The sequence below is a fragment of the Thamnophis sirtalis genome, unplaced genomic scaffold (genome assembly GCF_051295495.1).
Source record: "Thamnophis sirtalis isolate CommonGarterSnake01/CBP01778 unplaced genomic scaffold, rThaSir2_p1.2 scaffold_3, whole genome shotgun sequence".
Taxonomy (NCBI): Eukaryota; Metazoa; Chordata; class Lepidosauria; order Squamata; family Natricidae; genus Thamnophis; species Thamnophis sirtalis.
Window position 1 is genome coordinate 169,047,863 of NW_028261383.1, and position 25,738 is coordinate 169,073,600.

At 44.3% G+C, this 25,738-nt stretch overlaps 1 protein-coding gene across 1 annotated transcript; it reads right to left on the reverse strand.

Moving 5' to 3' along the window:
- Nucleotides 1-2,055: 2,055 nt before the first annotated feature.
- DUSP9 (dual specificity phosphatase 9) lies at nt 2,056-21,746 on the reverse strand. Its single transcript, XM_014066986.2, has 3 exons — nt 21,188-21,746; nt 10,898-11,320; nt 2,056-4,567 (listed from the first exon to the last, which is right to left on the reverse strand). Exons 1-3 carry the CDS (start codon nt 21,543-21,545, stop codon nt 4,269-4,271), a joined length of 1,080 nt encoding a protein of 359 aa, XP_013922461.2. The 5' UTR covers nt 21,546-21,746; the 3' UTR covers nt 2,056-4,268.
- Between the last annotated feature and the right edge of the window lie 3,992 nt (nt 21,747-25,738).

Sequence of the window (25,738 nt, forward strand, 5' to 3'; positions counted from 1 at the left end):
AGCATGGCTAGCTGGAGAATTCTGGGAGTTGAAGACCACCTATTTTCAAGTTGCCATGGTTGAGAAATACTGATTTGGGAGCAGTGGTGGGATTCAGCCAGTTCGCACCTATTCGGGAGAACCGGTTGGTAACTTTCTAAGCAGTTCGGAGAACCGGTTGTTGGAAGAAATCTCATTTTGGTTTTTTCCCCCCACTTTACAGGGCTAATACTCTAAGGAAGGCAGGAAGGAAACATTCTGGTGTTGTTTCTAGCCTAATCTTTATTGCCCTGCTTACAGAAACTGCCTCTCCGGTTAATTCTTATTACATTGTAAGAGCTAAGGCAAAGCGCCCATCAACGTGAGTGACATTGAGTTGGCCACGCTCACCTGGTCACATGACTGAGTCCCACCTAGCAATAGCAATAGCAGTTAGACTTATATACCGCTTCATAGGGCTTTCAGCCCTCTCTAAGCGGTTTACAGAGTCAGCATATCGCCCCCACAGTCTGGGTCCTCATTTCACCCGCCTCGGAAGGATGGAAGGCTGAGTCAACCTTGAGCCGGTGAGATTAGAACCGCTGAACTGCAGATAACAGTCAGCTGAAGTGGCCTGCAGTACTGCACCCTAACCTCTGCGCCACCTCGGCTCATTGGCCTACCCACCTAGTCATTAGGGCAGAGAACTGGTTGTTAAATTATTTGAATCCCACCACTGTGCCAAAACTTTTCAGCACCTAGTACCGAAATGAAAGCATGTGCGGGGGGGGGGGGAGCACCGGAAACCGGAAGAGCAGTTCCCTGTGCGCATATACGTGTTGGGAAGTTGACTTTCCCGTTTCCAGAGTGTGCATGTCGCTGGTCACCTGATCGTTTGGTTTCTGGCGCACATTTGTGCGCAAAGACCAGCTGGCAACCGGAAGAGCAACAGGCGACAGCTGGAGTGCCCGGAGAGATGGCTCTGTGTGCCACTTCTGGCGGGTGTGGCATAGGTTCGCCATTACGGCTATATATCATTCCAGACAGGTCCTCCTCTTAGAAGCCTCCAGGAATGGAGCACCGTGGCACGACAAAACCGCGCTCGACTAAAGCGCGCCCGATTAAACCGCATCGCTGACGTCATCAACAGGGCGACAACAGCGAGCGCGGAGAAAGAAGGGCGCTTTAAATAGCGCTTTGAAAGCAAGCCGATTCAAGTTAAGGTAAGGGTTAGGTTTAGGGTTAGGATTAGATTTAGGGTTAGGTTAAGGGTTAGGTTTAGGATTAGGATTAGGTTTTGGGGGGTTAGGTTTAGGTGTTAATTTTAGGTTTAGCATTTGCAGTGTGCTTCTGTCTCCGCGCTGTTGTCGCCCTGTGATGACGTCAGCTATGCGGTTTTGTCGAGCGCCCTTTAGTCGAACGCGGTTTTGTGGTGGAACCATGGAACACACAAGATGATTCTTAATTCATTTCCATTCATTGCTTCTTGACCTGCCTTCAGGTGCTTTGGAGAATAGGTTGCTCGCCCCTCTTTTTCGTGGCAACCCCATAGATATTGAAACACTGTCATTGTGTCACTCCTCCTAGCCCTTCTTTTCACTAGGTATACCCAAATTCCGTTCTGTTTTTATACCATTAGTGGGTTATACCATTTTGTTGTTGTTAAAGGCCAAACGAAAAGTAAAAATAGCAGAGGGAGCTTCCGGGCGCCTACAATTTCTTTTGTAAGGCAGGGTTGACTGCCCAGTAAAACTTCCTCTGGAATCCCCCTCCGATTCAGGGAGCTGGCAGAAAGTGGCTGTTTCCCCCCCCACCCCCTCGCGCAGTGCCTGCACACAAATAGAATTAAGGTTTCTAATATGACACCAGGACCTGTAATTAAAAGCAAAACGGCTTTACCGCATCCCCTTGGAAGTCTCCCAATAAATCCACACTTGTTTGTGTTGTTTAAAGTCCCGCTTTATTAAAAATAACTGTTGTTGTTGTTGTTGTTGTTGTTTTCCATGGCAATGGCAGTTCCTGTCCACTCCCCTTCCATCTCCAGTCATTTACATTCACTTGAAAACAGAGATCCAAGACAGAGACTCAAGTAGACTCTTTGGAGCATGCAGGGAGCCAGAACTATGTGTAACCTGCGTGGACAGTAACGTAAAAGTTTGGTGTTCAGGCAACACAAATTGTGAGCAAACCTGAATACTGCAATAACAACCTTATTTTTGTGCTAGTTGGTCAAATTTGCATAAGAGTCATTTTGCATAAGAGTTGGCCAGTTTGACTGCTTTGCATAATTTATTCTCAATGTATTCTAATTTATTTTCACCCAAGGGTAAAACCCGTAAGGCATTGCAGGGTTACTGAAGCCCCACGTTTTCAAAACTCGCTTAACGGCAATTTCAAATGATTTCAAGCAAGCATTGCCCCTAAGCACGTATCTCCATAGGCCCGAAGGCCGGAAAAATCCTGAAAAAAGGAAGCAAAACATTGAGAAAACAGACTCTCGGGAAGATTAATTTTGCAGAGAAATGTTCTCCTGGACTCCTGGCTAAAATGAAAGCCTTAAATGCAGATCCCTAGAACACCTTGGAACATCTTTCCAGCATGCCCACAAGGACCAGATCATGTACACATAGTGGTTAATGATTTTAGATAATTATTGACGTTTTTGAAATTGCCAAGTCTGCAGTTTTCTTCCTAATAAACTCTGTTAAGTAAGAAACACTGTCTCTCTGTAACACATTACCTCTCCCTTCAATGCTCAGAGGTTTTATCTGAACTCAAAGGATCCTGGAATTGAGCTCCAACACTGAAAAGGTCCTGACTGAAATTGGGTGAATAAAACGTGGGCACAAATTAACCCTTTCAGGCAGATACTATGCAAAAAATGCCTAGTACACACATTCTCAGGTCTCTTTGCTTTCATGCAAGTATTAAGGCACACATACGTACATACTCACCATTTGTACAAATACAGATACAAAACGCAGAGCTGCTCTATTTTCTCCCGCAACCAAAGACCGGGTTGTGTAACACCAATATTTTTGCTTCTAATACGTATGTCTTCCCACTGTGATTCTGCTCCAAAGCTTCTCCCCCCCCCACTCCCCACCATTTTTTATTTCCCTCTGCCTAAATCCTGAACGAACCACAGAGGATTGAATGAGGTGCTTTGGGGGATGATGAGAGCATCTGCAGCTTTGGGAATAATGGGAGAGTTAAGGTTATCGTACAAATGTTTTGAACCTGCTCCAATTCTGGAACACAGCTCTGGAGATTTTAAAGAGTCCCACACGGGAACATTTGTAGTCTGTTCTGGTGACATAAACACCTAGCCTCAAAAAACTTAAAAATTTCAGATTCTCAAACCCATTTCTGCAGTTCCTGTACCACAGGGCCTACTCAGGGTTCTTTTAAGGTATCTTCAGATGTTATGTTTATATAAGCTGCTACACTGATTCCTCAATTCTATGATTCATCCTAGTCTTAACAAGAGGGATCTGGGAAAGTCTGTGGTTTCATTTCTCAAACGCAGGCCTCTGCGTTGAAATTTCTATAAGATATTTTTTAGTCATTCCAGGATAACCACGTTGGAATTACACGGTTCCTGCATCTCACTTCTCAAATTGAAAGACATGATTCTAGAGCAGCCTTCATCAGTTAAGAGGTCATCATTTGGCCTTGATCTCTGGAGGTATTGGGAGTGGGAACTTAACAAAGCCGCTGGTGAATGCGCTACCATCTCACCAAAGGTCCTGCCCGCAGAAGATTTTTATGGGAGAGCTGCAAGTCTCTGCCTAATTTCTTCATAATGGCTGGAGAAGGAGAAACCCAAGGAAACCATAAAACCTTCAATGGGTGATCAACATCATTAATAACCGGCAGGTTCCAGCCCTGACATGTTCCTTTTCAAATAGTTAAATTTTAAAAGAGGATGATCGGGATCAAGTTCGAGATGCTGCAATGCACAGGCCCAACATTCCAGAAATACACCCCGCTCCCCCGAAAAGTGTTGGGTTTCTTGGTCTGTACGGAGCTCTTGGGAGAAAGGGAGGAGGAGAAGAGTCTTTGGTTATTGGTGTTGCCACGTCAAGTCTCGCTATGAGATTAGTAAGGACACCATTGCTGTTGATATTTCAGAATACCCAAAAGAACCTTTGCTGGAAGTAGCAGTTGTTCCTGAAAGAGGCACCTCCCTCTCTAGCGTGAGGTATCCAGTTGGCCCCAGAAGACTCTGCCACCGGGGCAGGCAGGTAGAACCAAGAACAAGGAGGTGTTGGTGGACAATGACAAAAAACGTAGCACCCTTGTGTCTCCTACGTAGGATCCAGCTCAAAGACACTGTCATTGGTTGGTGAGGTGAAGAAGCAGGTCTGGTCTGAGGCTGGCCGCCGACTGCCCTGGCTAAGCCCGAGGGACTTCTCAAAATCCAGCAGCTGCCCCATGAAATTGAAGTTAGGTGAGATGTTGGACTTCTTCCGCTTCACCAGGTCGTAGGCATCGTTGAGAGACAGGTTGAGCTTCTGCATGAGGTAGGCTACAGTGACGGTGACCGAGCGACTGATGCCTGCCAGGCAGTGCACCAGAATGCCGCAGTTCCGAGAGAGGGCCTCATCTGACGAAGAGATAAGGGACAGATGGTCAAGTCAATGCAATCGTACACAAGGGCCGCCACTTCTAAGCAAGTGGGATTTGTTAACACTGAGCTGGGGAAAAAAAAATGAAACGGCGCGTCATGATTTCTGTGACTCATTTCTGATCCAAGAGAAACAGCTTTCCGTATGACTCTGCATTTTTCCCATCTTTGTGCCTGGTGTATAAGAAGATGCCAAAGCCTATTTTTCACAGTTAAAGCAAAAGGGGTGGGGGGGACTTCAATTTCATAATCAACCTAATCATATCCATATTGCAAAAACTGGTTTGAAATGAGAGCGCGATTTGAAATTGCTTTGCTACGATATTGCCCAGTAGTCCCTAGATTTTGTAGATGCATGTTACGTTTTGTGGTTCCACCACAAAACCGCGTTCGACTAAACCGCGCTCGACTAAACCGCGTAGCTGACGTCATCAACAGCACGACAACAGCGCGGAGACAGAAGCACGCTGTAAACGCTAAACCTAAAATTAACCCCTAAACCTAAACCTAACCCCCCTAAACCTAATCCTAAACCTAACCCTTAACCTAACCCTAAACCTAAACCTAATCCTAACCCTTAACCTAACCCTAAACCTAACCCTAACCCTTAACCTAACCCTAAAGCTAACCCTAAAGCTAACCCTTACCTTAAGTTGAATCGGCTTGCTTTCAAAGCGCTATTTAAAGCGCCCTTCTTTCTCCGCGCTCGCTGTTGTCGCCCTGTTGATGACGTCAGCGACGCGGTTTAATCGGGCGCGGCTTAGTCGAGCGCGGTTTTGTCGTGCCATGACATTTTGTTAACCAACCAGAAATACCTTTCTAACTGAGGAAAAAAAAAACTTTTAACAATAATTCACTTCGTTTATTCGTGATCTAAATATTAATACCGGTGTCATATTCTACATAGCATTGCAGGCCATATCAGCATATTATCAAGATGACACAAGATCTGGGAAAGATGAAACAGCTGATAGCAAGGGAAGAAAAAAAAAAACCTTGATTCTTTTAGTACTGAGGCTAAAGCAAATTGCAAGCCAATGGCAGAAAGAAAGGAATGGGTGGGAAGAAATGCATGTTTCTGGCTTAGACAAACCAGTCAGAGTGACAAATGTCATTATAGGTAGTCCTTGGCTTATGACCCGTGACCCGTCAAAACCACACTCGACTAAGCCGCACCCAATTAAACCGCATCGCTGATGTCATCAACAGGGCAACAACAGCCAGCGCGGAGAAAGAAGGGCGCTTTAAATAGCGCTTTGAAAGCAAGCCGATTCAACTTAAGGTAAGGGTTAGGGTTAGCTTTAGGGTTAGGTTAAGGGTTAGGGTTAGGTTTAGGGTTAGGTTTAGGGTTAGAGTTAGGTTAAGGGTTAGGTTTAGGGTTAGGTTTAGGATTAGGTTTAGGGGGGTTAGGTTTAGGTGTTAATTTTAGGTTTACGGTTTATAATGTGCTTCTGTCTCCGCGCTGTTGTCGCCCTGTTGATGATGTCAGCTACGCGGTTTAGTCGGACGCGGTTTTGTGGTGGAACCCTTATGACCAACCCCAAAAAGGGGACTTATGATCTGTATTCAAAGTTCAGACAGTTGAGTGCCCTCCATGGTCATATGACCATGTCAATAACGGTTGCATTTATAGTCATTTTGCAACATCCTGTGTTGATGTGACCATGATTTATTATGGTTTTATCGAAAACCAGCCCTTGCTTTTGCTTAATGACTGCTGCAAAAAAGATCTTAAAATCAGATTGGTCACATTTTAAGTCTGTTACAAAATACGAGCATAATGGGCAAGTTCCATCAGTGACGAGCAGTCAGGGGAGGCATAGCCTCACCACTGTCATCATGAAAAGAAGAAAAATGTAAAAGGAAAAAGGCTGAGCTAGTTGCTGCCAGAGTCACAGTGGATGACTCTGCTTAGTGCTTAACTGTTTAAAAAAGCCTCTAAAAAAGTGCCCTCTACAGGAGGAGGCGGGAGAACGACATGCCTCATCTAGTCTGGCGTTTTATGATCACTCGAGCAGAGTTAAGCAAGGGTTAAAAGCCGAAAAATTCCTTATGTAGATGAGGCACGTGGTTCTCTCGCCTCCTCCTGTAGAGGGCAATTTTTAGAGGCTTTTTTAAACAGTTAAGCAGAGTCATCCATTGGGGACTCTGGCAGCAGCTAATCCAGCCTGACCTCAGCAGCTCTTGCCTTTTTCCTTTTACATTTTTACATTTTCATGATGGCAGGCAAGAGCAGAGTTGAAATCCTCTGTGATTGTGAAACAGCTGGAAAAGGTATGTGGGTCGGAGGGAGGGGGAGGAATTCAAAATTAATGTAATTTGTAAGTAATTTAAGTAGTGTGTGTATATGTGTGTGCGTGTTTGTTTCTTCACTCAAACAAACTCTCTCTCAATGCTTTAGTCAGTGGGGTGTCGGGGGCAGAGGACTGCCTCACCAGCCATAAACCTCACCGCACGTCACTGGGTTCCAAGCCGAGGTGGCGCAGTGGTTAAATGCAGCACTGCAGGCTACTTCAGCTGACTGCAGTTCTGCAGTTCGGCTGTTCAAATCTCACCGGCTCAGGGTTGACTCAGCCTTCCATCCTTCCGAGGTGGGTAAAATGAGGACCCGGATTGTTGTTGGGGGCAATATGCTGACTCTGTAAACCGCTTAGAGAGGGCTGAAAGCCCTATGAAGCGGTATATAAGTCTAACTGCTATTGCTATTGCTATATGTTGAGGTCTACCTGTATTAATACTGCAAGTTTAATTAGTGCAAAGAGCTGACCTTTAACTACTTAGGCTCCATTCCTCACCCCTCCTCTCTCTGTTCTTGGATATGCAAAATCCTCTGGGCCTGCGCAAAAGCCTGAGACAGTTTGCACCTCCACACTTGTCTTTTGGCAATACGAGTGGAAATTAGCAGAGGATATGAAAATGCCTTGCTCTGAGTAGATTTCCCAGCAAATCACCCTGAATGAAACACCATTTTCTATTTCCCTCTCTACGTTAATTCCGCACAGGCTTTGAGTCCTCCTATTTACTGTACCTCATCCACTTGAGGGAAAAAAGAGCTGTTCTGAATAGCATGATGAAAGGATCCATGTGGAAACCTGACAGGTTTTAGGGCGCTCTCAAGAATGGTTGCATGTTTTAAGCCCCCCCCCCCCCCGAGCCTTCCTCACAGCATGGGGGCCAGCCATAGCATAGATCCTTCGATAGCTGACATGCAATAGCAGACTTCTGAGTGTGACAGACCAGTAACGTGCATTGGAAGCCAAAGTATCCAGATCTCTTTCATTTTGGTCTTTGCACAAACTTTGGCAACTCATTATAATGGACCCTGGCTTGGGAAAATTTCATTTTCTTTACCACCTGACTACAGAAGGGCATTGGGTTCCGATTTAAGGCAGAGAATGCAAGCACCCTCAATAATCCCCATACTATTTATTGGATATCATCATTATAAAGACTCCTCTCCTTCCTTCTCCCCTCCCTTTCTTTTTCTATTGTTATAGGTCTCTCTTTCAAATCTCAATTTGTGTTTTCTTGGGGTTGGTATTTCCACAAACCCATATAGTTTCATATCATTTCCTTTTCCCCCTCTTTCATTCTAGGAAGAATTAAATAGGTTGCCTCTCCACAGTAGGGACAGAATCAAACAGGGTGTGTGGGAATCGGCAAGATATCTAAATGACCTGATCTCCCCAAAACAAAGAATAGCTTTCTTCAGAGCCAGATTTAACATTCTTCCTTCAGCACTCCTCCAGGGCAGGTATAAGAGAACACCTACAGCAGAACGGGTTTCTATATGTGGTAAAGGAGAAGTGGAAGATAATTCACATGTACTATTACACTGTGAGCTATACAGAGCTTGTAGGTCTGCACATATCCTCCCCTTATTAGAGAGATTGCCAGGGAGGGCAGACAATGTTTATCTAGGCTTCCTCCTCCAGGACACTAACTCGGTTACCACGTATGCAGTGGCAAAGTTCTGTGCGGCTGCAATGTCCATAAGAAAAAAAATGGCTACAGTATAGTACCATCTTGTACCAATTATGTGGACATACCTTTAACAATCTTTGGACCATAATATTATTATCCATTTTTAATGTCAATACTTTTAATTATATTTTAATGTTAGTATTTTTAATATAGTGTAAAGACAAATGTATATTGCTGGTCTTTGACCGTCAAAAAGATCTTACTTACTTACTTACGTTCTACAATCTATATACCTGCTATCGTCCTGAATTGATTTCACCATTCTTAACCTTCTTATTTTATTAATCTGTTTATGTGCTTAAAATAAAAATTCATTTAAAAAAAAAGACTACAGAAAGTCTTAAACAGACTATCTTGCAGAATTGTTATTTATTGATTGATTTATAAGGTGTTTCTCCCTTACGGCTGACCTCTGGAGAGACCAGCACAGCTAGTCTTCCATTTCCAGGAACACATGTAGTTTGAGGGTGACCAGAGGCGTAAGGAAATTACGGTAGATCACCGTAATTTGGGACTTAGAAGATCCTCCCGACAAACCCCTTTACTGAGGAATAATCATGTTAATTGATTTTCAGCAAATGACCTTTTTAGCTGTGGAGTAATCTATGTGTGAACAGGACATAATGTACTCATAATGTGTTTGACAGGGGGAATTGTTGGTTTCTAAGGGGGCCTAAATGCTTATAAACACTGAAAACTAGTAGGGGCACAAGAATGGGGAAGTTAGACACCAATTTTTTAAAAAAGTTTTTTTTTTTGTTTTTTAATCTGCACAAATAACTATAATGATATAATGGAGACTTTAGTATTAAGTGTTAGGCTTAAGATGGAAATCTTTATTATGTTATAAATGATTTTGCAGCGACATCTCTAATAAAATGGAACTTTGAGGAAACTCATGCCTTGGGGTCTTCTTTCGTTGGGGGCATCACTTGGCCCCCTGGCATCTATTAGTGCTAACGTTGAGTTTTAGATGTACATTTTAAGCATTTTTATGCTTATCAACATTAATATTTATATATTGATGTTTCTAATATTGACGTAGTTTTTAAACTGATCTGAACTGTCCATTTGAGCCGAGGTGGCGCAGTGGTTAGGGTGCAGTACTGCAGGCCACTTCAGCTGACTGTTATCTGCAGTTCAGTGGTTCTAATCTCACCGGCTCAAGTTGACTCAGCCTTCCATCCTTCCGAGGTGGGTGAAATGAGGACCCAGACTGTGGGGCGATATGCTGACTCTGTAAACCGCTTAGAGAGGGCTGAAAGCCCTATGAAGCGGTATATAAGTCTAACTGCTATTTAACGGTGGCTTGTTCATTTGTTTAATTGAATATGCCATCCAGAGTCGCAAGCAAGCGACTCTGCTTGTGCTTGAGATTGGGAGTAATATAAATTCAATTCGAAAATCAATGATATCCCCTTTCAACGATTTAAGTTATCTAAGCGTCAAAGTGTTAAACATCTCCAGTCAAAACTGTATGAATATCACTGTATGTGCAGCGAGTATTCTGCCTACATTTCCCATGAGGTAGTTTCTTAAAGGAGACAGTTCTCAATTCCTACACTAGCTACATACCTCTGGGGACAGCACACTGTACCCAAATTACACAATGTACTACTTGTATTTTATAGTGGCAATGACTGCAACGTTGAGGGACCTGAAAGACCAGATTAGGGATGGATCGTCCTGGAGGAAATCTATGTGGCAGCTAGGCAGAGGTGGGTTCCTACCAGTTCGCACCTATTCGGTAGAACCGGTTCGTCAAATCTACCGAACTGGTTAGAAGAGGTTCCACCAGTGGACCCGGAAAGCAGGCCACACCTACAGAAGAGGTTCCAAAATTTTTTGAAACCCACCACTCGTCCTTGGATAGGATTATTCTACACTATCCTGCTCATATTTATAAGACTCAGTGCCTCTGTGAAAGGTAAGGATGACTACTGCGTTTGTGGCGCAATCAGAACATTGTGTGTGTGGAAGTTGTTTTAACGCAAACCAAAGATGCCTTTTAAAAAACAAGTTTACATCCTATTCTTATGCATGCCGGTGCTGTGTGTGAGGTAATTTAAGGTGGTTCTGACAAGTGTCGGAACACTTTTATTGTAAGCCGCCCGGAGTCTTCCGAGAGTGGGCGGCATACAAAACTAATAAATACAAAATATCTTCATATCTGGTCACATGGGCGGCAAGCCACTCCCATCCGGTCACATGGGCAGCAAGCCACTCCCACAAAGGAGGGAGTTAAAAATGATGTAAGCACACAAGCCATCAAATCATCATCATCATCATGGTGGTAATATTACCCTTCAACCTGCTGACACTCACCAATGAAATCAATAGCTTCGGGGAAGAACTGAGAAAGGTTCTGGCTCCAGTGATCTGAGATGGGGATTTGCTTGTAGTGGAAGTCGCCCGTCTTCTCAAAGAGGTTTGGGAGGTTCGGAGTCACATTGAGGATGTAGTGGATCCCCAGTTTGGCCAGAGTGTCCATGTTGGCAGAATCACGGGCACACCCCAGGTAGAGATTGGGCAGGATCTGCACAGGAAAGGAGGGGGGGCTCGTGCCTTCAGACTCCATGCCGCTGCTTAGGGGTTCCGACTCGGCATCCGAGCCATCTGAACTTAAGCTCAGGCCTCCCAGCCCCACAATGGGAGCCGCCAGAGGAACAGGAGACCTGCTGGTACTGGCTGTGTCCAGGTTGGTTTCACAGAGATGGGGCCATTCAGCCTGGAATTTATTGAAGCCTCCTGGAGGAAGGACAGATGCAAGAAAGGAAAGTATCAGTGTTATCGGACGGCATCGGAAGCTCCCCAAATGTGACAAACCTTGAATTTGAATTGGTTTATTTATAGGCCGCCCTTTTCCCTGAGGGGACTCAGGGAGGCTAACAACTCATAGGAAGGGGGATACAGACAATAACATATAACATTACATATAATTAAAAAGTAAACAACATTCATCCAACATTCGGGTAGGGGCAGATCAATCTCTACCCCCAGGCCTGGCAGGATAGCCAGTTCTTGAGGGCTGCGCGGAAGGTCTGAAGGGTGGTGAGGGTACGGATCCCCACGGGGAGCTCGTTCCAGAGGGTCGGAGCTACCACTGAAAAGGCTCTCCTCCGCGTAGTGGCCAGCCGGCACTGGCTGGCAGATGGCACTCGGAGGAGGCCTAATCTATGAGATCTAATCGGTCTCGAGGAGGTAATCGGCAGGAGGCGGTCTCCCAAGTACCCAGATCCACTACCATGGAGGGCTTTGTAGGTGGTAAGAAGCACCTTGAAGTGCACACGGAGATCAACAGGTAGCCAGTGCAGCTCGCGGAGGATAGGTGTTATGTGGGTGAACCGAGGTGCACCCACAATCACTCGCGCGGCCGCATTCTGGACTAGCTGAAGTCGCCGGATGCTCTTCAAGGGCAGCCCCATGTAGAGCACGTTGCAGTATTCCAGCCTAGAGGTCACGAGGGCGCGAGTGACTGTTGTGAGTGCCTCCCGATTCAGGTAGGGTCGCAACTGGCGCACCAGGCGAACCTGGGCGAATGCCCCCCTGGTCACAGCCGACAGGTGGTGATCAAAGGTCAGCTGTGGGTCCAGGAGGACTCCCAAGTTGCGAACCCTGTCTGAGGGGTGTAAAATTTGGCCCCCCAGCCTGAGTGATGGAATGCTAGCCGAATTGTTTTCTACCCATCCCACAAGTCATTTGGAAGATTTATCCACATCCAAGGGGGGTAGGCTGCATACATCCTCATTCAGTTTCCCCACAATTGAGGCCAACATTCCTGTTGCTAAATAAGACACCTGTTAAATGAGTTTTGCCCTATTTTACGTCCGTCCTTGTCAGAGTTGTTACGTGAATCACTGCAATTGTTTTTTTTAATTAAAAGTTTTTATGAGTTTTACAATTATATACCTTCCACCTTCCCTCCCTCCCCCCCCCCGATCCCCCATCCCCTCCTGCCCCCCCCCCCAACCTCCCAGAGCAAATACAGGGTATAAACCAGTGTTTCTCAACCTTGGCAACTTGAAGATGTCCGGACTTCAACTCCCAGAATTCCCCAGCCAGCGAATGCTGGCTGGGGAATTCTGGGAGTTGAAGTCCAGACATCTTCAAGTTGCCAAGGTTGAGAAACACTGGTATAAACCCTTAACAACCATATACTAAAACAAACTAACTAACTTTAGCATCATCCTTCACCTGTACTTTAATTCCCCTTTTGTAAAACTAACTTTAGATTAGTTGTAACATTCCTTGCTCATTCATTCATAAGCTATCTGAAGTTTCTTAGTCCCATATTTATTTTGAATGCAATCAATCCATCTTCTCCATTCCAGCTTGTATTTCACATCTGAATAATCCTTAAAGTATGCTGATATTTCAGCCATCTCTGCTAAATTTGTTACTTTTAACGTCCATTCTTGAATAGTAGGCAATTCTTCCTTCTTCCAGTACTGCGCCACCAGCAGCCTTGCTGCCGTTGTTAAGTTCAGACTCAAATTAGTCTCTATAACTGTACAGTCTGTGATTATACCTAACAAGAATAACCGAGGAGTAAACTTTATCCTCTTTTTAAGGATATGTTGCATAATCCACCGTATTTTTATCCAAAATGCTTTGACCTTTTTACAAGTCCACCATATATGATAATACGTAGCATCAACACAATCACTTCTCCAGCATTTAGGTTGTAAGTTCAGATACACACAAGCTAATTTTTTAGGGTCTAAATGCCATCTATAAAACATCTTGTAGAAATTCTCTCTCAGAGAATCACTGCAATTGTTTAGTTAGTAACACGGTTGTTAAATGAATCTGGCTTCCCCATGGACTTTGCTTGTCAGAAGGTTGCAAAACATGACCCAGGACACTGCAACGGTCATAAATACGATACAGCCAGATTTTTGATCATGTGACCAGGGGAATGCCTGCAACTGTTGTAAGTGTAAAAAATGGTCATAAGCCACTTTTTTCAGTGACTTTGTAACTTTGAATTGTCACTAAACAAGTGACTGTAAACCAAGGTCTACTCCTTGCTACATTTTTGTCTCATACTTTCATGTTGGAATATATTCTGTTTTTGTAGCTTTTTTGCTTTTTTTTAGATTATTACATTGTTTTGTAATTCTAGCACCTCAAAGCCGTTGGAAAAAATATAAATGCATAATAAGAACTATTGAATTAAAAAGGTTATCAAAATATAGATAGCAACAAGGAAGGGGGGGGATTGGAGAAGAAAAACAAAAGCAGGAATAAAAACACGAATCTAGCATTTACGCAGAAAACACCTAGCTGGCCAAATCGATCGCTCGCAGAAACCTCGTGACGTAACGTACCCTGGGTCAGAGGGAAATAATTTCAGAATATTGCCACTTCTGCAGATGCATTTCACCAGGGTGAAAGATAATTATTTAAAGAATTTATATTGCTGCCCAACCCTGAACAATGCAAATTGTGGCACCTTATAAAAAAAGAAGCAATTCAAAAAGCAAAACAACGATGAATAATAATCAGTAGGTGAAATTTCTACATAAGGCCCCATGTGACGGGCTCTCCCCTGCTAAGCCCATCAAACATCCGGATTTTTTTTAACAAAAAAGGCCAGCCATTGCAGTAGTCCCTGACATACAACCATAATTAAGCCTGGCAATTATGATCATGAATTGTGATGGACGTAAAGTGGATCACCAAGGGACCAGATCCATTTTTTCGACCTTTGTTCCAGTTGTCGTTAAGCAAATGTTTTTTTTTATTGAAAATTTTTAGAAAAAAAAACTTTTGCAAATGTTTACCTCCTCCCCCTGCCTTCCCCCCCAACCTCCCCCCCCCAAACTTCCCAGAACAAATACAGGGTATAAATCTTTAACAAAGATGTTCTAAAATAATCTTAAAGATATTTAGTATCATCTTTCATTTGAGCTTTAACTCCTCTTTGCTAGGCTAACTCTAAACAGATTATATCATTCCTTGTTTCTTCAGTCATAAGCTATCTGGAATTTCTTAGTCCTATATTTATTTTGAATATAGTCAATCCATCTTCTCCACTCCAGTTTATATCTCTCATTTGAGTGATCCTTGAGATATGCTGATATTTTAGCTATATCTGCTAGGTTAAGCAAATGTTGTGGTTGTAAAGTAAATACCGCGGACATTAACCAAACCTATTTCTTTTTGTTATGGGCCAGTTTTTGCCAGAAGACATAAATAAATACTGATTTCCAGCAAAATAAATGTGGCAAATTGCAGTCATGTAACTCTGGGGCACTTCAAATGGCTATAAATAGTTGCCAAGCCCCCAAAACATGGTCATGTGACCATAGTGATGGGCAACATTGAAACTTCAAAACTGGATTGCGAGTCCCTTTTGGAGGCTCGTCATAACTTTGAATGGTTGCTATGCGACTGATCCTCTCTATCAATCCCTTACTGATTGTCACTTGAAAAAAAGCTAAGAAGGCCAGAATTAAAAAAACAAAAAACATTCTATAATAGGGCAATAGCAAACGATTTCCATTTTGTCCCCAAGAAACCTACATGGATGTGAACACGATATGGATTTGAGAGAGTTTTTCCGTTCAATGGAGTGGCTTAATTTGCCGTATTTCTCTACTTGAGGAGGTCATCAGAGTTGCAAAACTGGATAAAAAAAGGAATCGATCCACTCTCATTTCTTTCAGTTTGGTTCCCGCTTCTACACTCGGAAACTCAGAGAGGATCGAATGTAGGAAGCATCACATACAGCATTCAAATATTCTCCGTTAAAAAATGGAAGTGGGCCTTGCGAAAAATGGCGAGAAAGTAAGCCAGAGAAGATTCTTGCCTGACGCTCTAGAGCAGGGGTGTCAAACTTAAGGCCCGGCGGGCGGGTCTGGTCCCTGGGATGCTTAGAACTGATCCTTGGGGTTGCCCTGGAAACAGGGAAGGAAGGACCGACCCACAATAAAAATGGAGCTCAGGAGGGTCACAGGAGGGTTGCGGGAGGACGTCGCAGCCGGAAACGGAGCTTGGGAGCCTGTTTTCTTTGGCAGTGCACTCTGCCAGCACAGCACCCCGCCCCGCCCCGCGTCACATCAAGCTGGCCATGCCCACCCCGGTCCTCCAAGGTCAAACAACCCTGATGCAGCCCTCAATGAAACCGAGTTTGACGCCCCTGCTCTAGAGATTCATTGCCCCTCCTGAGGGCAGACCTCAGACCTATGATTGAATTCAATAACTAGATCCTTCTCCATTGCAATTCTGGACAGCAGCCCTGTTGGCCACTGTTTAATAGCAATAGCAGTTAGACTTATATACCGCTTCATAGGGCTTTCAGCCCTCTCTAAGCGGTTTACAGAGTCAGCATATCGCCCCCCCACAGTCTGGGTCCTCATTTCACCCACCCCGGAAGGATGGAAGGCTGAGTCACCCTTGAGCCGGTGAGATTAGAACCGCTGAATTGCAGATAACACTCAGCTGAAGTGGCCTGCAGTACTGCACCCTAACCACTGCGCCTTTCAGTGCCCTTTGAAACAAAGTTAGAAGTCCTAGGGTAGAAATATGACTAGTTCTTACAATGTGAAAAGATACAATGTGATGAGCCGAGGTGGCGCAGTGGTTAAATGCAGCACTGCAGGCTACTTCAGCTGACTGCAGTTCTGCAGTTCGGCTGTTCAAATCTCACCGGCTCAGGGTGAGCCTTCCATCCTTCCAAGGTGGGTAAAATGAGGACCCGGATTGTTGTTGGGGGCAATATGCTGACTCTGTAAACCGTTTAGAGAGGGCTGAAAGCCCCATGAAGCGGTATATAAGTCTAACTGCTATTGCTATTATTGCTATTGCTATATAAGCACAAGGATTCCGATGGGAGAAATGTCTTTTATCACTTTCTATTAGTGATCTCCTCCTTCCAGCAGTGATAGGGCCAACTGTGAAGACAGCCAAATTATTTAGCTTGACGTGAAAATGATGTATATATAAATTGTAAATTGTAAATTGTAAATTTATTTATAGGCCGCCCTTTTCCCTGAGGGGACTCAGGGCGGCTTACAACTTGTGTGGAAGGGAATACAGACAGTGACATATAAAAACAGTACATAATTAAAAATAGAAACAACATTCATCATTCGGGTGGGGACGAATTACAATCTTTAACCCCAGGCCTGACGGGATAGCCAGATCTTGAGGGCTGTGCGGAAGGTCTGGAGGGTGGTGAGGGTACGAATCTCCACGGGGAGATCGTTCCAAAGGGTCGGAGCTACTACTGAAAAGGCTCTCCTCCGCGTAGTTGCCAGTCGACACTGACTGGCAGATGGAACTCGGAGGAGGCCCAATCTGTGAGATCTGATAGGTCGCAAGGAGGTAATTGGCAGGAGGCGGTCTCTCAAGTACCCAGATCCACTACCATGAAGGGCTTTATGGGTGGTAAGTAGCACCTTGAAGCGCACCCGGAGATCAACAGGTAGCCAGCGCAGCTCGCGGAGGATAGGTGTTATGTGGGCGAACCGAGGTGCACCCACAATCACTCGCGCGGCCGCATTCTGGACTAGCTGAAGTCGCCGGATGCTCTTCAAGGGCAGCCCCATGTAGAGCACGTTGCAGTATTCCAGCCTAGAGGTCACAAGGGCACGAGTGACTGTTGTGAGAGCCTCCCGGTTCAGGTAGGGTCGCAACTGGCGCAGAGATTGTCCTTGACTCGGTTTGAAGTTATGACAGGCCCATCATAACTCAAAAGGGGGTCTGTCTTATAACCTGTCAAGTTCCAGTGGTTGGGCTCCCCCACGGGGTCATGTGATCATCTTTCGGGCACTTGGAAACCCGCGATCACATGACCATGATTTACAACAGTTTTTTCCGGAAACTGGTGTTCACTTCCGATTGCCTACAAAAACCACCCATTGCGGACACTAGGTTCGCTTAATGAAAAAAAGATTGCGCATATCTTAAAGATCATTCAAATGAGAGATATAAACGAGACTGGAAAAAATGGATTGACTATATATAAAACAAATACGGGACTAAGAAATTCCAGATAGCCTATGCTTAAGATCAGGAATGATTTAAATTGTTTAAAATTAGCTTAGCAAGAAGAAGCTAAGATCAATGCAGAGATGTTATTAACCCTTTTTTAAAAAATGTTTTCTCTCTCAATATATTTTAGACTGTGTTTGTTAAAAATCTATACCATGTATGGGCTCTGGGAAGTCGGGGGGGAGGGGGAGGGAGGTGGGGGGTTGGTGGGAGGAGGGAGGGATATATACTAGATTAGATTTCAATGTAATGTGACTTCACATGTATACTGTTTTTCTATAATTTCTCTGTAAAAATAGGATAAGTTAAGCACACTGACATATAGTGGAAATACACTAAGGGGAGGAGAAGTGGGATAGAAGAAATACGGGTAGAGAGGGACGGGAGAGAGGATGGGAGGGAGGGTGAGAAGGAAGGGAGGGAGTGGATCGGGAGAGAGGAGTGGTAGAGGGGGAGGGGAAGTAGGGTAGAGGGGGATGATGGAGGGAAGATAGAAAGTTGGAGGGGGGTGGAAGAAAGAGGTGTATGGAGAGGGGAAGAGGTATATTGGGTTTGTATTTTTGGGGGGTATTGTTGACAAGAGGAATTGCTGCGATTATTGTTTAATGTTGTATGGCGCCGGCTATGCACAGTATATATGTGAGTGTATGAAAATGAAAAAATGGAAAATAAAAACCTTTAAACATTAGAAAAGAAAAAAAGAAAGAAAGAAAAACAAGAAAATAAAGATTGCAAAATTGGGCACAGTTACATGATTTGCTTAACGACCAGTATGATTTACAACTATAATTTCTGGGCTCAGTTATAGTCATAAGTTTGGATCTGTACGTGCATATAACTTGATAGTGTTTCATCTAGTAGCAGCTGGTTAGGAAAGGGATTTGGGGGAAGTCATTAATTATTATTTTTTAATGACCCATCGTTATAATAATCTATAGATCAAACTCTTGTGAAAAATACAAATTTCAGAATACAGGGCATTTATACAAGTGGCCAAGCTAAAATGCCAATATGGATCATTCTCAACTTAGGACCACAATTGAGCCCAGCATTTTTGTAGCTAAGTTGTTAATTGAGTTTTGCCTCATTTTGTCACAGTTGTTCAGCAAACCACTGCAGTTGTTAAGTGAATCATATGGTTGTTAAGCAAATCTGGCTTCTCCCATTGATTTGGCTTGTCGGAATCTGGCTGGGAAAGTTAGAAATGGTGATCCCTGGGACAGTGCATCTGTCATAAGTACATGCCAGTTGCCAAGCACTCAAATTTTGATCACATGACCATGGGTGCCGAAATGGTAACGTGAAAAATGGTCGTAAAGCCACTTCTTTTCAGTGCGGTTGCAACTTGCAACGGTCACTAAACAGATGGTTGCAAATCAAGGACTACTTGTATTGTCTTTGTAAGCAAATTATGAGAGTATGCTTGGAACTCAGTGCATGAATCTGGTTATCGTATCATTAAAAAGATGTTGTTGAGTTTAAAAAAGTGACAACGGCTAGCATTTTCTGGTTTAAAAAAAAGTAAACAAAGGGAAAGTAATGGAGCACTGGGAAATAATTCCTTGTAGAAATGAGTACAGAAAAGTTATTTCCACCTTCGATGGACAGTGAAACATTCAGAAGAAATACGATGAGCTTGTCGATCAGAAAGGTCAGCAGTACGGCGGTTCGAATCCCTAGTGCTGCGTAATGGGGTGAGCTCCCGTTACTTGTCCTAGCTTCTGCCAACCTAGCGAGACCTTCATTCAGAATTTAATTATTACCGGAAATTTCTTACGGCAAGAAAGCCACCAGCCCTACTACTTTGAAAGGCAATTGAAGAATAGACTAGAATATTAGAATAAAGAATATTATAATAGGCATTAGCTCCATCAGGGGCTACTAATCCTAATGACTATGTATCACTTCCAGCAATATAAAAGGCAATGGCAAAGGTTTCCCTCGCACATATGAGTTAGTTGTTCCCAACTCTAGGGGGCAGTGCTCATCTCCGTTTCAAAGCCAAGGAGCCAGCACTGTCCGAAGACGTCTCCATGGTCATGTGGCCGGCATGACTAAATGCTGAAGGCACACGGAACGCTGTTACCTTCCCACCAAAGGTGGCTCCTATTTTTCTACTTGCATCTTTACATGCTTTTGAACTGCTGGGTTGGCAGAAGCTGGGACAAGTAACGGGAGCTCACTCCATTACGCAGCACCAGGGATTCGAACCGCCGTACTGCTGACCTTTCTGATCGACAAGCTCAGCGTCTTAGCCGCTGAGCCACCGTGTCCCAGCAACATACCTGTGCATAAATGTGAGAATGGCACCGTGCTCTTGATCTTAGTCATGAATTCCCAGATGTTACTGGCTGGTCACCATTACATGGGATGCTAAATAGATGGTTCTAACTGTGCCAAAAAAGCGAGATGTAATTCAAGTCAGCAAAGGTGGGCATGTTTCTAGTCCCTTCCGCTAAATATTGCCATCTGATGGGAGTTAGGAAGTGGGCCATTTTGTGGCCACCTTTGCCCTATCGAATAATTGGTCCCCTGAAGTTTGATAAGCTTCTGCCCACATATTTATTTTATTTATTTGCAAAATGTATTCGTTGCTGACCTTGGTAAACATGGTAAAACTTGGAAGACCAGGTTTTACCTCCAGATGCTGGGGAAAAAATGAAGTGAGTACACATCAGAAGTCTCACTCGGTGCCAGGTTTTTGTTGGTTTTAATGCATTTAAGTTTTATAATATGGTTTTTGTGCTCTTAACTTTTTTTAATGAAAATTTCGAAAAATTTTTTTTACAAACATTTACTTCCCTCCCATCACCCTCCCCCCCCAACCCCCCCCCCCCGACTTCCCAGAACCAATACAGGGTATAAATCTTTAACAAAAACATTCTAAAATAAACTTTTAAAAAAGTTAATATCATCTTTCATTTGAGCTTCAACTCCTCCTTGCTAGGCTAGCTCTAAACGAATTACATCATTCCTTGTTTCTTCAGTCATAATCTATCTGGAATTTCTTAGTCCCATATTTATTTTGAGTATAGTCAATCCATCTTCTACACTCCAGTTTATATCTCTCGTTTGAGTGGTCCTTGAGATATGCTGATATTTTAGCCATCTCTGCTAGGTTTGTAACTTTCAATGCCCATTCTTGAATAGTAGGCAAGTCTTCCTTCTTCCACTATTGCGCCACCAGCACAACTTAACTCTTAACTGGGAGCAGCCCAGAGTTGGTTATAAGACAGGTGGCTATATCAATGTTTTTTTATTAATAAGTATAATAAATTAAGTTGGCATTAATTCAAACTAATGGATTTGTCACCTGCTTCCTTCGTGGCACAATCGACTCTCCCCCATTTGAACGGTTGAAAGTCGAGGAAGTAAGTACACACTGGTAGGGCAGCAAAGAACAACAAATAAGTAGGATAAAGGAAAACCGGCTGTATTTCCCAGCCCCCCAGTTTATTGGTGGATTTTTACACCTCAGAAGGGAGAATTCCAGCAATCACAATTTTGGCCCAGCTCCATTTTTACTCTCCTGCACCAGTCAAGAATCAATCTAGAAACTAGCATTGATCAGTTATTTCTTTCTCCCACACAGATAGCTTTTTTCTGCACACCTACCCTGAAGGTAGTAGGCCAGGCAGCCCTCCTCTCGGAGCTTCTGCAAAAGCGTGAGCAGCACTGATTCTTCTTCTTCTTCCTGGTTATCCGGCCGAGAGAGCTGGATTGTCCCCTCGTCGTACAGCAGAACCATGTTCTCACAGAGCCCCTGAGGGGGCCCAGGCAGCAAGGACCGGACCGCCAGGCTCCCCTTCCGAAGGCGGCGCAGAAGTAGTCCTGGGAGGGCCACGCTCAGGGCCCGCTCCACGTGGGACGAATCGTACAGGTCCCGGCTGCGGCAATCAAGGATGTGCAAGCATGGAGAAGGGGAGGCCAACTCGGCCTGCAGCCACAGAGTTGACTTGCCCAGGTCCTCCATAAGGCTGCACGCCACAGTTTAGGTGGCCAGAACTGTCTTGGCCCAAAGCCTTCGGGTCAACCTTGGCAGAATTTCTGGAGAGCGTCTGAATTTTCCCACTCAAGAAAATGCATCAAGAGGAGAGTTGTACTTGCCACTTAACTTGCTTCCCTCCCTTCCAGTGCTTGAAAAGGGAGAGTGTGTGTGTGTATGTGTGTGTGTGTGAGAGAGAGAGAGAGAGAGAGAGGGAGGGAGGGAGGGAGGGAGGAACAGAGAGACAAAGAGAGAGACTGAGAGAGAGAGGGAATGCACACACGTAGGGGATGGTTCTGCCAGAAGCCCGAAGAATGCTCCAAATCAGGGGACTGGAAGATCCCAAGTTCTTGCTCCAGAGAAATGTCTACATTGTGTTGCCAGTGTTGACGGCCTTGTCCTCCATCCAGTTTTTGCTAGAAAAACAAGAAAGGGGCATCCCAGACCACGACATTGTGAGCAGAAGTCATCTTTCGTTTTGACAGGGTAAAGAAGGAGCTGCAGCCTTTCCAAAGAAAGATGTGGGCATCAAACAAGGCTGGGACTTCCCGGAGAAGCTCTGGAAAAGAAAAGGTCTGATGAAGGAATAGCCCCAAACAATTAGCGGTATTCAGATGCTGCTCTGCTTTGCTCTCAATATCCCTGATTAGCGTGGCTTAGCAAAGATCGGCCGCTATGAAGGCTACCGGATGAAACTTCATCTCCGTAAATCCAGAGTGTTTATCTTGTTTATCTGAAATAACCTTTGTGGTGGTGCTGCTGCTTCTGCTGCTGCTCGTTTGAGTTACTGCCACAGCTGAGCAGAGCTACCACATTTATGGCCAGCCTGGAGAAGTTCCTCCTTTGGTGTTTCCAAATCCAATCTATCCAACTCCCCTGGAGAGGATGTGCAGAGGCCAAGTGGCTCTGTGGTAAGAAGGCATCCACATAAGCCGGCGAGGGAAGAGGGGGAATGAAAAACGAAGAAGGACCACCGCAGGCAGGGACACACAGCAAGCGAGCAGTGAGGGATGCCTCAGGACTCCAGAGGACAGAGTGTTGCTTGGATGGCTTCGAAAGCCATCCCTGCACAAACCTGCAGCGGAGAAGCCAAGGGACAGAGGGGGAGTGGGGAACAAGAGAGCAAGCAGCTGGGGAAGGGAAATACGGGAAATGCGTGTTCCCTTCCTGGCACCTTGCTGTCCCCCCCTCCATCCTGGCCAGATACTGACGAGAGACTTCCTGGCAACCGAAGGGAAGACAGCTGCAATTCCCAAGAACTGGAGGGCAGCAGGAAGAGAGCCCCCCCCCCCCCACAGCAGCCCCCTCCAAGGCCACTTCATTCACAGGGGAAGAGGTGGCCAGCCTCAACCTGCCAGTCAGAAACGTCTTTGATCCACAAGGAACGTGGTGGCGACTGAGGCTACAGCGAGGGAAGCAGGAAAAAGGGGAGTTTGTTGAATGCCCGTAGCTCAGCAACAGAACATCTGTGTTGCATTCAAAAGGTCCCAAGTGTAACCTCTGGAATATCAAATAAAAGCTGGGAACAATTTTTCCCTATCTTAAAATGAGAGGGATATATAATTGAGTTATAGGGAGCAGAATCTGACTTGTCTCCGAGGGCTGCCCCAGAAGATTAAACTTACGGTATTTATGGAGTTCCCACAACTCACTGATCCATGAACAAATTGCGGGGGTGGGTGGAGGTGGGATGGGACAGGATCTGCACAGCACGTTTTCTAAAAATGAGCAAGCTTAGGACTAATCAGAAGGTATCTCATACTTTCCTTGCACTGATTAAGGATGTTTGTGACCACAGCCAGAATACCGGTAAAATGCAACTTCTCACAACTCTATGCCACTTTTCCAAGAACATCCACTGGAAACTCAGTATATTCAGTACTGGGGTTAGGAGTAATCCTGCCAGCAAAGTAGAACATTGAAATAACTCCTATTGTCATCTCTCCCCTCCTCAAGCTGAAAGGCCCCTTGTTTTCCTAAAAGCTGTACCCCTGGGGAGGCAGGAGAGGCCAAGACTTGTTCTACTGTGACGGCTGCTGGTAAACCAGTATTAAGACCCCTTGTATCATGGCTTTGTGCTCTAAGTAGAGGTTACAGCCTTGTACAAAGTTTTGAGGAGCTTGAATATGTGCAGATTAATGCCAAGAACTGACATGTAACACATCCCAGGAAATGGGCCAACCTCCCAACTTTGTAAAGAGGAAGCAGGGCTTTGCTTATTCGGTTCCACCACAAAACCGCGGACAACAAAATCGCGGTCGACAAAAGCGCGCATTTGACGTCATCACAGCGTGACGAAAACATCGCACTGTGATCGAAAAATGTAAAAATAAAGCGAGAACCTTACCCTAACCCCCCCAAACCTAACCCTAAACCTAACCCTAAACCTAACCCTTAACCTAACCCTAAATCTAACCCTAAACCTAACCGTTAACCTAACGCTAAACCTAACGCTAACCCTTAACCTAACGCTGAACGTAACCCTAACGCTCTAAACCTAACCCTAACCCTTAACCTAACCCTAACCCTTACCTTTATGTGAATCGGCTTGCTTTAATTTTATTTTTATTTCAATTTTTAATTTTTTTCGTCGCGCTGTGATGACGTCAAATGCGCGCTTTCGTCGATCGCGCTTTTGTGGACCGCGGATTTGACGGGTCACGTGCTTATTCATGTGATATATCCCTGAAAACAATTTCACTGTTGGTATTATTTTATAAGCAATCCTCTATATCCAGTTACAAATCTATGAACAAGCAGGAGCACTTAAGAAGATTTAATTACAGATTTCATAATCCTTAAGTCATAATATTGGGTCGCCAGCCAATCAGCAACCTGTTTTATCCCTATGCTTTCAGGAGAAAAGTTTTTTTTTAATAACATAAAAACTGACAAGCTTTAAGTGTCAGGCTTTTTTGCTAAAGATTTCCAGATCTGACTAAGCTGAACAAGCTATACGTAGGCTGAAATCCCCATTTACATCTAAAAGCAGTGGGTAACGCTTCCACCACACACTGAATCTATTTAATCTATGACAAGTCTTGATTTAGTAAAACAAAATGATGTTTGGACAATCCACTAAGGCCAAGATCTGGGAGCATGAAAGGAATGAGAGAGGAAGGTAGGTAGGCTGATTAATGATTAGAGCTCCCTTCAACTCTTTGATTCAACTCTATTTTTTGCCTTAGCCAGTGGAACAAAACAGAAATATAGGCTGAGATCATGCTATTATATTACTTTGTGTCTGCTTTGGTTTTGATTTAAGTGTGATTTAATAATTCATGGTTAAGTAGGCCATGGCTTGCTACATTCCAGGAGTCAATGCTATACAACATAGGTGCTTATTTTGTTATCTTTATGCCATGAAAAGGAATATTTATTTTATTTTATTTTATTTATTTATTTCTATGATTTATAGGCTGCCCAATCCCGGAGGACTCGTAGAATAGGCTAATCAAGCAGAGTTTACTCCTAGTTCTTGAAGGTTTAGGAAGCAGAATTCAGAATCTATTTTCAAACGGGGTGCTCTCTGTTTTAGAAAGTTAACTTGGATTGACCCAGGAGAATTTGAAAGCAATGACCATTTATCACTTGGGTAGAGCTTTTAATGTGTCAAGTGTTTTATTGCCTTATGAAGTGGGTTATGTTGTCAAGCTCACAGAACTCGAAACTGTGCAGCTCCCCATAGGCCATGCAGTCATCCCATAGCAAAATGAAACACAAGCTTGGGTTTCTATGGCTCTATTTTTTTCATGTGCCTTAGAGCTGAGAAGCCATTAAAGATGACAAAAGTGGAGAATTTCTCCTCTGCCAGCCTCCGTGGAGAATAAACTGGAAAACTTTCTCGAAGGCTGTCCCCTCATATTAACTACAAGGAGAATTAGGGTACAGTAGGGTTTTTTTTTATCTCTCCCCCCCCCCCCCACGTTACTCCTTTCTAAATGCTAGAAGCCTCCAGAATTAAAATAATAGCAGGACTAGCTGTCATAATTCATTATTATCATTTGGGGTCAGTGGTAATAATGGTACTGAATGGACAGTAGCTAGATCTAATAATAATTTTGCTCTCAGTATAAACGGTCAATCAAGAAATCTGTTTTTCCCCTTAATAAATGCTTATCAAGGTCCCGTATTCCGGATCAGTCTCTGCCCCAAGTAGATCTCTGGGAACAATGAGGGGA

Coding starts and splice junctions, on each gene's coding strand:
- DUSP9 (XM_014066986.2), bottom strand. CDS start 21,545: ATGGAGGACCTGGGCAAGTCAACTCTGTGGCTGCAGGCCGAGTTGGCC. Junction 11,321..21,187: donor CCTGGCCTACTACCTTCAGG/GTAGGTGTGCAG, acceptor TCCTTCCTCCAG/GAGGCTTCAATAAATTCCAG. Junction 4,568..10,897: donor CGAAGCTATTGATTTCATTG/GTGAGTGTCAGC, acceptor TCTCTTCGTCAG/ATGAGGCCCTCTCTCGGAAC.